Source organism: Balaenoptera acutorostrata, chromosome 17 (assembly GCF_949987535.1).
Source record: "Balaenoptera acutorostrata chromosome 17, mBalAcu1.1, whole genome shotgun sequence".
In the NCBI taxonomy this organism is placed as follows: Eukaryota; Metazoa; Chordata; class Mammalia; order Artiodactyla; family Balaenopteridae; genus Balaenoptera; species Balaenoptera acutorostrata.
The window spans coordinates 70,134,685-70,148,724 of NC_080080.1; the positions used below are offsets into that span (position 1 = coordinate 70,134,685).

General features: G+C 41.6%; 2 protein-coding genes across 2 annotated transcripts in view; one reads left to right on the plus strand and one right to left on the minus strand.

Annotated features, from left to right (window-relative positions):
* CSPP1 (centrosome and spindle pole associated protein 1) overlaps positions 1 to 14,040 on the minus strand; it is a 226,232-nt gene that overhangs the window by 203,109 nt on the left and 9,083 nt on the right. The gene's annotated exons all lie outside the window — the stretch shown is intronic.
* TCF24 (transcription factor 24) lies at positions 905 to 10,475 on the plus strand. The gene is made up of 3 exons (XM_057531769.1): positions 905 to 1,205; positions 1,809 to 2,221; positions 8,087 to 10,475. The coding sequence occupies exons 2-3, from the start codon at positions 1,832 to 1,834 to the stop codon at positions 8,198 to 8,200; spliced, it is 504 nt and encodes a 167-aa protein (XP_057387752.1). The 5' UTR covers positions 905 to 1,205; positions 1,809 to 1,831; the 3' UTR covers positions 8,201 to 10,475.

Consider the following 14,040-nt stretch of genomic DNA (forward strand, 5'->3'; position numbering starts at 1 on the left):
AGAAGGTGTTTTAACGTCCTGCTCTCCCCCTCGCAGGCACTGTTTTCAAGGATGGACTAATCACGTCGCTGGGAAATACGGGCCGTCCGCCCAGACTTCACCCCTGAAAGCGATGGGGCCAAACGGGCGGAAGCCACAGAGAGTCGGGGGGCGTCCAGGGCCCAGGCTTCCTGGGCGGCTGGGAACGGGCCTCGCGGGGCAGCGCCCCCTTTTCTCAAGGAGGCCGGAGAGAGCCCCTCCCCGCACGGCCGCCGGCCCCGCTCCCCCGGGGGGGGGGCCACGAGGGCTAAACACTTCAGGCGAGTTCCCCGCAGGGAAACTCCAAATCCGTCCAAATAGCGAAACAAAGCGGGGGCCCCTGGGCGCCGGCACCTCGGGGAGAAGCGACCGCGACTGGGGGAACTTCCTAAGGTACCACAGACAGTGGGCGCGCTCGAGCTAAGTGCAGTTTATCTCTGGGCGGCTCAGTAAACTGGTCACGGAATCCCGAGGGTGGAGGGACTACGCTTTAAGCAGTTAGGGCAGCAGGAGACATTTACCTTGTGGTAGAGTGAAAGGTGAGCGCCTCGAGGCGGCACACTCCACAGTTCCTCACAGAAAGTTACGTCACGCTCAACAAAACTGCCGCGTTCCCGCCTCGGCTCGGCGCCGGCCTGGAAGGTGCCGGGGCTCAGACTGGGCCCGAGGCGGAAGGGCGGTGGCGAGGCGAGCTAACTCGCGAGGCCGCACTGGGGTCCTACAGCCCAGACCGCGGCTCTGGCCCAGCCGGCCGCCAACCCCGCGGGCGCTAGACGTGCGGCTCTCGGAGTCCCGCCCCGGGGAGAACCTGGACGCGGAGGGGCGGGGCCAGGAAGACGCCCCGCCCACTCTGGCCCGGCCCCGCCCCTCCGGGCGGTTGCATTAATGACTCTCCTGAGGCGGACGGGCTGCTCGGAGAGGACCGAGTCCCCTGCACGGCACCTCAGGTTCCTGCGGACGTCAGCGGGTCCTTCTGCGGTCATCCCACGCCGAGCTTGGCCAGCACGCACGCCTCGCCTCGCAGGAGCCCGCGTAAAAGACGCGCCCGGCCCGGGCTGGAAGCGGCCGTAGCCTTCGGCTGGACGAGGATGGAGTGACCGGCGCGGTCCTGGCCACGCAGACCCAGCTCGACGCTCCTCGCCTGCTCTCGCAGCGGAGCCGAACCTCGTACGGCCGCTCCAGGAAAGGTGAGGGCCCCTGTCCGACCCCCGCCGCGCTGCTCCCGGGCTTGGAGGGGTAGGGGGTGCCTTAGTCCCGGGAGAGGCCACCGGTCCCCCGCTTCTCCGGCAGAAACTGCCCTGAGCTCCTGCCGTCGCCCCTGAGATCCCCGGGCCTCGGGAGCGAATGGTGCGAGGGCGGCCGGCGTGGGCACGGCTGGCCCTGACGAGGCAGGGCTTCCCGCCGCGCTCCACGAGTTGACCAGCTTCATCTTTCCTGCTGGACGAGCGGGATAGCGTTCCAGAAGCGTGAACAAGTTCCGAACCGGAGCTGTGGTTCCGAAATCTTTTTCCCCGGTAGCGTAGCCCTTCCGATTAATTTGTCGGCGGAAAGTAAAGCCGGCACCGCGCTCCTCCTCAGCCTTCCAAGCAGCCCAGGAACACTCGGGCCCCACCACTCTCCCCAGACGCCGGGAGGCAAAAGCGCCCCAGTCAAAAGGTGCTCACCTCTGAGATCGCCTGGAGCCATGTCGGACGGCCGGGCCCGGCGCGCAGGGGGAGCGGGAGGGCTGCGCCTCCCCGGGTTAAACTCGACCGGCGCCCCGGCCTCACCGCGCCTTCCGTCCTTTGCAGGGCGCGCGGCGCGGGAAGCCGCTATGGACAGCGGCGGCCCCGCAGGCAGCCACCTGATCGCCAGCAACGAGCCCGCGCCACCGGTAGCCGCCACCCGAGACTCGAGCCAGGGACGGACCGGACCGGGGCCGGCGGGCCCAGGCGGTGGCGCGCGCTCGGGGGGCGGGAGGCCGGCGGCAGCGAACGCGGCGCGGGAGCGCAGCCGCGTGCAGACTCTGCGGCACGCTTTCCTGGAGCTGCAGCGCACGCTGCCGTCGGTGCCGCCGGACACCAAGCTGTCCAAGCTGGACGTGCTGCTACTGGCCACCACCTACATCGCGCACCTCACTCGCAGCCTGCAGGACGACGCCGACGCACCGGTGGACCCCGGACTGGGCGCCCTGCGCGGGGATGGTTACCTACACCCTGTCAAGGTAGGCGGGCAGGGCGCACTGCGGAGCCGAGGCCGGGAGCACGGCACCTTGACCGCGGGGTCTGCCCCTGCCTGGGCAGATACCGCCCAGCTCTCACCCCTCCTTCAGGGTGAGGCGGGGAACAGATCAGGAGAGCGACCTCGGCCCGCGAAGGCACCCGTAGCGAGGTCCCCACTGCACAAGGCTACTCCTTGACGGTTTGCAGGTAAAGGGCTTAAACCCAGGCTGGCTTGGGTAGGGGAGTCTCACGCCCCTTATAGGATGCAACCTACAGGATTCCTTTCCTAGATGAGAAGTTTATTGCGGGTGCCTGGTGGGGTGCTTGGTTGCACGTCCTGATAATTTTTAGTGTCCGAGTTACATTTATGAGCCTTTGAGGGTTTTTAATTTACATCATTGTTACCATTGTGGTGTTTATCAAATATTTGAAAAGTTTCAGGAATTAAACGGGGTGACGGAAGTATCTGCCCCTAACTAATCCTAGGAAACCAATGTTGAAAATTTTTTGTAAAGCTGGTAAGAACAAAAGGAGACCATTCTGCGTCCCCACACAGTAAATTTTCAGTCCGTTTTAATGAAGGTTAACGATCATGGACTAGACAACCACCAAGAATGTTAGAAAAACTATAATGAGTTTATGTGATTTTCATAATAAGTTGGCATATATGTTGTGTTCTGATTAAATATTCAAATTACATAATGTACAAAATTATCCAAGAGACTCCCTCTTGTATTTTTTACATTACATATAGGTAGAGTGGTCAGGGTTTTTGTTTAATACGGTATATATGATTATGATTCATTACCTATATTGCAGTATTTACACTTTCATCATCCTTTTCTCCTAGATTTGATTGTTTTCAAATCTTACATTGATCAGGTTTTCTGTTCAAAATGGATCACCTTCCCTATGTTTTCTAAAACTAAATATTCAAATTTTTGATTCCACCATTCTGAAGCATTTTCTCTCTTTCTCTCTCTCTCTCTCTCTCACACACACACACCCACACACACACGAATACAAAATTAGGATTTTGCCTTAAGTATATCAATGTTCAATAAATTACTGAATAATCATTATCGAATTGAGGGTAAAGTACATCCTCTAATATTAACTGAACTTAAAATTCTGTGGTAAGGTTTAACAAAATTTACTTTGCACATTTAACCAACATGATAGACTCAAACTAGTTCAAATATTAAGTATAAAAATTTGAAATATCATTTATTCATAATTATGATAGACTATTCCACTCCATTCATGTGTTGTATAACCTCAGCTGGAAAGTTATTCATTATTAATTAAGGGGTTTTGTATTTCTATTGATATTAGATGCTACTAATCTGTTAATATTAGATTGATGTTCGGTACATTAGATTGCTATTCAAATATATCATTAATATTAGATTTCTTTTGACTTGACATTATACTCTAAGGAAGTTTATTTTAACATTAAGTAGGCTCTAATACAAAAGACATCTGTTAAATGCCTCTTTGTGGGAGAGAGAAATCAGATGAGAAATCCAGTTGTTTTTCACCTTAGTTTCTTGCAGTGCTTTTTTGAATGAGTAATGTTAAAACCATAATTTTCATGTAACAATAAGCTTAACAAGAGTTTTTTTGCCATGACTCCCGTACCAAATGTTTTTGTAGTCATGTAACTCTTTAAAGAAAAGTTAAATCTCATTTGTCCTCTGAATCAATTATTTTTATTTTAAAAGACAATCCTAGGGATAATGAAAGAAAGCCAAAGATTACCTCTTAAAGATGAAATTGATGATGGTTGAACAAGTGACTAGTCTATTTTAAAATCATTTACTGAGTGCCTGCTTTGTGCAAAGCACTGTTAGGAGAGTGACTACAATTAAGGGTAAGACTCAATCCCTGCCCTAAATGAGCATATAATAGAGACAAAGACAGAAATATAAATAACAGTATTATAAGAGAGAATGTTGTATGTGCCGTAAGAGAGGCTATAACCATATGCAGTGGAGGTGCAGAGGAAAGAGATTTTACATACATAATTGAAACTGCCTGTAACACATTATTTTACAGAGACTACCAAAATGCTTAAATATTAAGTCTATCATTGATTAATCTAATGCCAAAGAAATAAAGATATTCTGATTATTTGTACTTTTTGGTTTACTTAGTTGAAGAGTGTTCCAAAATGACTTTGTTTTTCTGCCTTACAACATAAGGGGGTCTTTACTTTGATCAAAGATCCATTAACAAGTATTTCAAGGCCATAATTTTGAATCATCAGTTCTTATTATCAGTATTGGGGATTTAGCACTTGTTAGCATCGTTGGGAATTTACATTATGAGTATCTCAAATGAAATTGGAAGGTTTAAGAGACTGGAATCCCAGGGCATAGCCTAAAACAGCAGTTTTTATCCCTTTGGGATGTGAGCAGTTCTGATCAGCACCAGTGTCTGAAAGGGCAGTGCTTCTCCAAGGGAACAGGGGTATATTTCAGATACTTACATTGGAAGAAAAGCACAGATGGCTTTATTAATTGCGTTACCCCTGGAGAATCATTGCTGATAACACAGATAAACAATAATTTCAAAAAATAAATACAAAGTTTTGTTATTTTAGAGTCATTTAACTCCAAAAACCAGGAATATATTTTTAGTCTTCAGTTTCAGAATCAGTTCTGGTTAATTGTATGAGTCTGCTAGATTGTTCTAAGCTAATGAAACTACATAATTTTAAGTATGACTTATTAGGTAAAGTAGAGGTCAGGATTGTGTTAATCTACACAATGCTAAAACAGACCATTGAGAAGTGAAATGTAAATCAGTCAGCTGGGTTTTTTGGCATGATGCTGACATGCAACCTAACCAATATTGTATTTATATTTTTATTTCTGACTCTTAAAACTATTTATGTGTCTATATTAAATTCATTTGAATAAAATCATTTGAAGACTTTTTGAAAATCCAGGGACACAAAGTTATTAAAAAGGGAAGTTTTATTAAGTACATGAAAAATCAGGCCAAAATCCACATATACATTTTTAGGTTTGCTTCATAAATTACTTACATACTAGCAAGGCTGTAAAGAACAGATGCCTTCACTTGTCTCCACTCTTGGGTGCATGATTTAGAGTGATTCTCAATACAGTGGAACCCAGGTAACACAGAGAACTAACAGGGAGCGTTCAGTAGTATTTTTATTTTATTTATACTTAGATGTGTTTAATTCACATTCTCAAATTATTATTATCTACATTTTCAAATGTAGAATTCTCACATTACATTTGAGGTTTGAACATGAGATTTTTATGCTCATGAAAATGTGGCAGGAGTGTAAAAGATTGAAAAGCACTGGTTTATAATATGCCTAAAATTCTGCACTTGAAATTGATGACCTATGCCCTACACTATTTGCTACATATGAATATTAGTCAGCTCAGGCTGCAATAACAAAATACCATAGACTAGGTGGATTAAACAACAGAAATTTGTTTTCTCACAGTTCTAGAGGCTGGAAAGTCCAAGATCAAGGTGCTGGCCAATTCACTTCCTAGTGAGAGCTCTCTTCCTGTCTTGCAGCTGGCCGACTTAACTCTTTCTCAAAGAAGGGGAGCTCTCCCCCTTCTAAAAAGGCCACTAACCCTATCATGAGGGACCCACCCTCATGACCTCATCTAACCAAAATTACCTCCCCAAATATCATCACGTTGGGTGTTAGAGCGTCAACAAATGAATTTGGGGGAACACAAACATTCAATCCATAATACCATGACACTGGATTTTTCAGTATAATGCAGGCCTTAAATCTGATCTAACAATGCCAAATCCAAACATATCAAAAAATCCCAGGCTAGTTTCTAAAACACTTCATGTTACCAACTGGTAGCAGGGATCTCAAGAATAGGACCAACATGATATACCCAGAAAGTACAAGAATTCACATCTATGATTTAAAAAAACAAAACCTGAAATGGATTTGCAAAAATAAGTAACACAGTGTCGGTCTTATTACTGTATCGAACATAAAATACAAGTTTGTTTATAGGAAGATTATATAGGAATGGACCAGTTGAATTCCAAGTAACACAGATGTTATATTTAATCTGTGTTAAAGTGTAGATTCCCAGCAGAATAATCTGAATTTAGGACTCTTAAATTCACTTATCCCATCTGGAGAAATAAAAATCACATGCCTACTTATTATTCCTGTGGCTACATTTTACATCTGGAATCTCAGTTTAGGTGACAGTAACTGTATTCGGAAGTATAAGGAAGGCTTATATTATTCCAGATAAGAACTGACTCTACCTTATACTTCTCCAAAGAGGTCCATTCTGATTTAAGTGGCCTGGAGTGTGACTTGGCCATCAGTATTTTTTAAAGCTCCCGTGTGATTCTAATATGCAAGTTGTGTTGAAAACCCAGAGCTCTTACGGACTTTGGATTGTTAATAATTGTACCTCTGTTTGAGCACTGTGGATCATCTGCGAGGCATTTAAGAACATTTCATGGTGCTGTGTAACCAGCAGTCTGCCCATGAATGTTTGCTGGTGAAAATAGCCTGCTGCTCACAGCAGCATTTACTCTCTGGAGAGTGTGGGACCCCACTGCTGACCTTTAAGAGTTGCACTCTTTTAGTCTAAGGACTTACCTTTGTATTAAAAAAAAACAACAACAAAAAACCACTATTTCTCTGATTAGTATTCCAAGGACCTTAGAACTAAAATTATATGACCCTCCCCTCTTAAAAAAAAAAAGTCCAACCTGAAAGTACTACCTATGTAGTACATTTTTTCATCATCATGCCTGTTTGGAAATTAATTGTATTGTTTGAGAGGCTGTCCATTTTAAAGGTAAATTTAGAAAAGACACAATCAGAATACAAATGCGATGATTACTGAAAGGTTAGAGCTGTGTGATGCCAGTACAAGCAGACATTTAATCTGGATGTTCTAGCTATATAACACCAAACATTCTAATATGTGCAACTTCAAGATATTGCTTTTAGCTAGATAAAATGTTTAGATAGTTGAATTAGTCACTTTTCATTGTAGTCCTTTGACAAATGTAGATGCATAATACTTAACACATATAACTTTTTTTTTTTTAGTATTTTTAAAAATTTTTATTTATTTTTGGCTGCGTTAGGTCTTTGTTGCTGCGCGCGGGTTTTCTCTAGTTGTGGCAAGCGGGGGCTACTCTTCGTTGCGGTGCGCCGGCTTCTCATTGTGGTGGCTTCTCTTGTTGCGGAGCACGGGCTCTAGGCGCACAGGCTTCAGTAGTTGTGGCACACGGGCTCAGTAGCTGTGGCTCGCGGGCTCTAGAGCGCAGACTCAGTAGTTGTGGCGCACGGGCTTAGTTGCTCCATGGCATGTTGGATCTTCATGGCCAGGGATGAACCCGTGTCCCCTGCATTGGCAGGTGGATTCTTAACCACTGTGCCACCAGGGAAGTCCTACATATAACTTTTTAAAATATTTTTAAAGTCAGGGATCTTGTTTTAGGCTTAATTTTGTTTTAGGTTTAGTTTAACATTAAAACATTGTGGGTAGATATATTTTCCTACATTTAAATATATTCATTGGCCATGATTTTTTGCAGTTCTGGTCCACATGCACACGTATTATTTCATATAATTATAATCAAAGTCTGGGTATGTTTTGACTTTTATTATTAGCATTAATAATTTTATTATTAGCATTATTTACTTTTATTATTAACATTTTTTCATGTCATCACTTAGACTTCATAATTACCATTGTTACTAGCTACATGATATTGCATTTGCATTGAGGTATTTTGAATTTTTAATATTATTTATTACACACTATATCTGTCACAGATACTAACTTTTGGATTCTTGTTTAAATATTCTTTTTCAGAAATGGCCCATGCGATCAAGATTGTACATTGGTGCTACTGGTCAGTTTCTGAAGCATTCTGTCTCTGGAGAAAAAATAAATCATGACAATATTCCAACAGACTCACAGCCTTAGGCTCTCCCCTGAGGGGGGCTGGTAGAAAGTGATGTCGTTGTTTTTAAATGATATGAAATAACTCTGTATTTATTACATCAGACCTAACAAACATCATTTCTGAAAGTTTACATGTGAATCCATAGTTGGATGTTCAGATTTATCTAATCTAAATAAATGTGGAATGAAATAATCAGTCTGGTAAATAATGTAATAATAATAATGTAAAACACACAGCTTATCTATTCAGTGTGAGTCACTACTATATAGTGCAGGAGAAACTAATGGAAAAAAAGAAAGAGACATAGGAAAGCAAAGAATTGTGTATAGATCCAAAGAATACACACATTTTCTGTAGTGTATCTATTACAAACCGAAAAGCTAATATCTTCCTGGTTTAAAAAAAATAAAAGCTGGGTTTGTAAAACACCAGTCTTTCATTTTTGTGAAAACCAGTCTGTGCTTAATATTGGTCTAAGAAGCCATTCCACTTGGAAGGTCTGAGATCATTTATTCAGTTTTAGCTGAATATGTGTGAAAAGACTGTTGAGATAATATGACAATGCAGCAACTTCTACAACTATTTTTCCCTCTTAGAAAACTTGTTTGGAGTATTAGAAATGGTTTGCTTCCTAGGACAGGCTTGGCCACCTTCCTAGAGGATTATTAAATATCTTATTATGTTTCCAAATTGTGGAAGGTATTGGGAAACCCTGCAGCCCTGTGTGAACAGCAGATGGGTGTCACTGGGCAGCAGGGTTTGTCACCCTCCCCCCTGGTCACTCCATATCCACCCCACTCTCTTTCAGGTCCTGCACTAGGTGAACAGGTGCAGCTGTAGCCCCGTAGAGAGGGTGGCACATTCAGGCCTGTCAGGGGCCTCCAGCGAACCCCCGTGACCTTCACAGTCACAGCTTTGGCCAGGTCCCTTCTCCCCTTGTCAGCTGCTGTTCACAATCTACCTACTTGGCCCTTATGGGAGAATTCCTGTCTGATTTGGGAATTCTGGCGCTGATCTGCACCTTGAGGGGGTCTGAGGACACAGAGTGACCATCCTGTGATACAGGATGCCCTGATTTGGACCTACAAGCAAGGAAAGCCCTCTGCTATGGGCCTCTCCCACTGCCCTGCACATGAAGTGCCCAGGGAGCAGCTGTTCTGCCTGACTGAACCAGTGCTTTCAGTTTCACCAAGAGCTTGGGGGTCCTAGCTATGAAGTGGAGACATTTGTCAGGGAACACACTGAATCTCAGAACAACAGGGTGCAACAGAGACACCTGGAAAAAAAAAAATCATCAGTCTCTTTTGTCCTGTCTTTGCTGATTTAGATTCCCTTTTATCTCCCTTTCTTGTTTTCCTCTTCACTCTTTACTAGTCCACTGTCCAGGTGTAAAGTTCATTCATTTCTCGATAACCCCCAGTTTTAAAGTTGCTGGGTTTCATCCAAGATTATTAAATAGAAATGTGTATGAATGGACTTGGTTGAATTAAGATAGCAGCTGAACCACCATTTCATTTTCTCCTCCATTTAACTCCAGCTTTTGGCAGTGAAATGAAGTAAAAGACTATTTGAAGGCAAAAACTACCATTCAGTTGATTCGAGGATGATCATGTTTTGACTCATGTCTTATAGTTAGTTTGTAATTTTTACTATTTTAATGTGAATATACTCCTTGTAATGTGACCAAAGCATGTCTTTAAAAGAAAAGGCATACAATGAAAGCTGTCTACATATTAATATGTAGCAAAAATGTTTGTATATTTAAATATTTGTGAGTATATTTACCCACTCATATACCACTGAAAGGAATAAAAAGTAAAATGAAATGGATTCAGCCATTCACTATCATAAATTATTGGAATAAGAAGTGCTAAGAATAATCTTTTACCTTAAGGTATGAAATCAGAACTTCTTTAAAGTTACCTGGAACTGAACTGTAAACACTAAATGTGATAGCAAGAATTTCAGAAAAAAATGGTTTTATCGCTAATAATCTATTTGGTTATAGTTGTTAAAGCATTTAACTGGGGAAAAATTATGACTATTGTTGAATTATCAGACTTTTCTAAATCCTCCTGTTAAATTGTTAGTCATTGTCTTAAACAATATTACTTTTTATTTCTTCTTGTCCAGTTACAAATGTTTTAATGCCAAAGAACTATATTTCTGTCATAGGTTTTCATAACATTTTATTAAATTGCTAAATATGCTAACAGCTTTTGGTAGGTTGGGAAATCTGAGGTGAAATTGCATATTTTCACCTAAAGTTTCCATGGAGCATGCTGTTTTAATTAATGGTGCATGGTCAAGATAAAGGATAAGATAAAATAAAGCACTAATTTGAAAAGTAATTTAGTCTGCTAAATTTACATCTGTCTCTATCGTCATTTAACAAATAATGAAGGTACACTTGAAAATCTTTCTAGAAGATAGATACCTACTTGGTATTAGCTTCTTCACCATGCTGTCCTTAGTGGAGTATATATAATAGGGTGGGGAGGGGGGTATATCTGGATCACAGTATTATCCCATAATCTGCAAGGGAAGTTCTCACTTAAATTTCTGTCAGTTCATTCACCTCTCTCAGTAACAGTCACAAAAAAAAATTTACAATTCCTCTATAGTGATAATTTGGGGGGATAAGGAAGTACCTTTTTAGAAGCAGAACCAGTTCCAACAGACTTTAAAATATTGTTTCTTTTCCTGGTTGTAAAAATACTTGTAGTGCAGTTTATTGTATATCAGTTATATATCAGTAAAGCTACATTAAAAAACTCCAAATAGAACTACCATATGACCCAGCAATCCCACTACTGGGCATATACCCTGAGAAAACCATAATTAAAAAGATACATGTACCACAATGTTCATTGCAGCACTATTTACAATAGCCAGGACATGGAAGCGACCTAAATGTCCATCAACAGATGAATGGATAAAGAAAATGTGGCACATATATACAATGGAATATTACTCAGCCATAAAAAGGAACAAAATTGAGTCATTTGTAGTGAGGTGGATGGACCTAGAATCTGTCATACAGAGTGAAGTAAGTCAGAAAGAGAAAAATACCGTATGCTAATGCATATATATGGGATTTTAAAAAGCAGTACTGATGAACCTAGTGGCAGGGCAGGAACAGAGACACAGATGTAGAGACCGGACTTGAGGGCACGGTTGGAGGGGACGGGGAAGCTGGGACAAAGTGAGAGAGCGGCATGGACATATACACACTACCAAATGTAAAATAGATAGCTAGTGGGAAGCTGCTGCATAGCACAGGGAGATCAGCTCGGTGCTTTGTGACCACCTAGAGGGGTGGGATAGGGAGGGTGGGAGGGAGACGCAAGAGGGAGGGGATATGGGGGTATATGTGTACGTATGGCTGATTCACTTTGTTATACAGCAGAAACTAACACAACAGTGTGAAGCATTTATACTCCAATAAAGATGTGAAATAAATAAATAAATAAAAATGGAAAAAAAAAAGTATATATGTACCTGTTTTAAAAAACAAACTTAATAACAAAAAGAAATGAAGTGGAAAGTAAAAGTACCACAGTGGAGGTGGGTGTTTGGGATAGAGCAAAGGTGAGGATATCTGTTTCACACGTTACTTGGTGATAAAAAAATACTGGTTTTACATTTTGATAAGGGTTTTTTGACCCAACTACTTCAATCTGCAGAGTTACAGATATCCTAAACAGTAATTTTCTTATCTATTCATGGAGATTTTATTTAAATTTAGAAGAAGCTGTACGAAATAAATAAATAAATGCTGATTGTCCTCACTGAAATGCACAGTATTTTAGTTGAAATTGCTTTTTAGGCTAAATTATTCAATAATTTATCCTTCTTTCAAAAAACCTCATTTTATATTCACAAAAGCAACTAACCAGTTATTATCAAAGAGAAATTATTCAAGCTCTAGTAAGATCTCCTTTTTGGTTTGGTTTGTTTGTTTGTTTGTTTGTTTGTTTAGGGGGGAGGGGGAGAGGTATAGAGTTAATTCTCTATATATTTTCCAGCAGTATTTAATCTTCTTCTTTAGTCCTCGGTGTGTCAATAGTGCCATTCTGAGGAAATAATCCAATACAGATAAAACATCTCCACCGTGGCCAACATAATTCCCTTAGAAATCAACACATGAATTGTATTTGGCATCTTTTAAGACAAATTGCTTCCTGGCTTTATATAAAATTGTATTCTTAGCTGGCAGGGAGAAGAAATGATAAGTCAAACAGATTGCTTCTGATCCAAATTCATGTATTAGATACCTTATTTTGAGAGAGGGGTTTAATCTAAATGCTCTTTCCCAACTCTGTATAGCTTATTGCAAATTATATCAATCATGTAATTTATTTGAAAACCTATGAACTTCAACTCTTCCAGCACTGGCAGATTCTGTCTTAATCTGATGACAAACTCTTTTTTTTTTTTAATCATTGATGCATGATGTGATATCTACAGTTTCCCAGATGACTTACCACTAGTAGTGTACTATTGCTGTCTTTCTCCATGGTACACACTTTTGATTTTTTAGTTTTGTTTTTCTTGTTATTGTAACCAAAAATATACAAAAGCTAAGATTCCAAATGTTTGAAAGGAGCACTAGGAGAATAGTATAAAATTGTATATCTCAAAGAAAATTAATATGTACTTTTATTTTGTTACATACTGGTAGCTCATGGTCTTATACATGACTGTTTTACTGAAAAAAATAAATGCCCCTTAAATCCTATAGATTTGCTTCCTATAAACTTTGAGTACAGCACAGATGGTACTGCAGCACAGTTGGGAATGAGGGACATTAAATATTCTTGCCCGACTACATAAACCCGGGAAAGGCTTCCCTTCCTATGTTTACACAAGTCTTAGTTTCAACTCATAAGAGAAACCAGCTCAGTGAAATATACCTCAATCACTCAAACTCTTTCATTATAAATTATACCATAGCATTTAGCTGTCAGAAGCTTTTAAATTATAAACTGAAGAATAATCTTAACTATTAGGCTTAAAGATTATGTCAATAGTCATTTCCTGTGCACATGAATGTTACTGAAGAAACACGCATTCCTGCCCTCTCAGGACCAAGAACTATGTCCATGGGGAGGTCTGGGGATGGACTTAAATCACTTGTCTCTGTTTTTATGGCCATTGAAAACTGGGGGCCATCTAAAACAATGTGAGGTCTAAATAAGAACTGATTTTAAACCTTATTTTCAAATAAGTTCTGAAATCACTCAATTAAAAAACTTTAAATGTGTGCTATTATAAGGCATCGTAATAATTTACATAGATGGGTATATCATGTGGGTCAAATTTTTTAAATTAAGTTATATAATTTTTAAAGGCCCATGCAAGATTATCTCTACTCTGTGTGTAGCACATCTGCACCTCTTGCTGACTGTAAGCCCCTAGACCAGAGTCCTCTTGAAATGTGGGCAATAAACAAGTGAAAAAAAGTGGGGTTAATGGCAGAGAAGGAGAGTCAAGGGAGGGAAGAAAGGTGGGAAGCAGGAAGCTATTTCCATATCCTCCTTTCAGAAGGAGGAGGCCTGTTCCACCCGTGTCCAATCAGGCTACAAGTGTGATGGTCTGGGACATACAGGAGAGACTGCCTTGGAAAAGAGACCTGACTTCAGGCCAAGACCAATCGCTCACTGTGATAAGCACTAGGCTTAGTGTTTGCCCTCAATAAACTTCCCTTGTCTTATCTCTTTCTTCCCCTAGGCTCACAAAGTTGATGTGAAATAATAGCTAAGAAAATACATGTCGGCAGCTCAAAGCAAGACAGGTTTGTCTTCTCTGGCTGGGTGGATGTTAGAAGAAGGTTAAAGATGGCAAGGTGAAGCGTGAC

Coding starts and splice junctions, on each gene's coding strand:
- TCF24 (XM_057531769.1), top strand. CDS start 1,832: ATGGACAGCGGCGGCCCCGCAGGCAGCCACCTGATCGCCAGCAACGAG. Junction 2,222..8,086: donor GTTACCTACACCCTGTCAAG/GTAGGCGGGCAG, acceptor ATTCTTTTTCAG/AAATGGCCCATGCGATCAAG.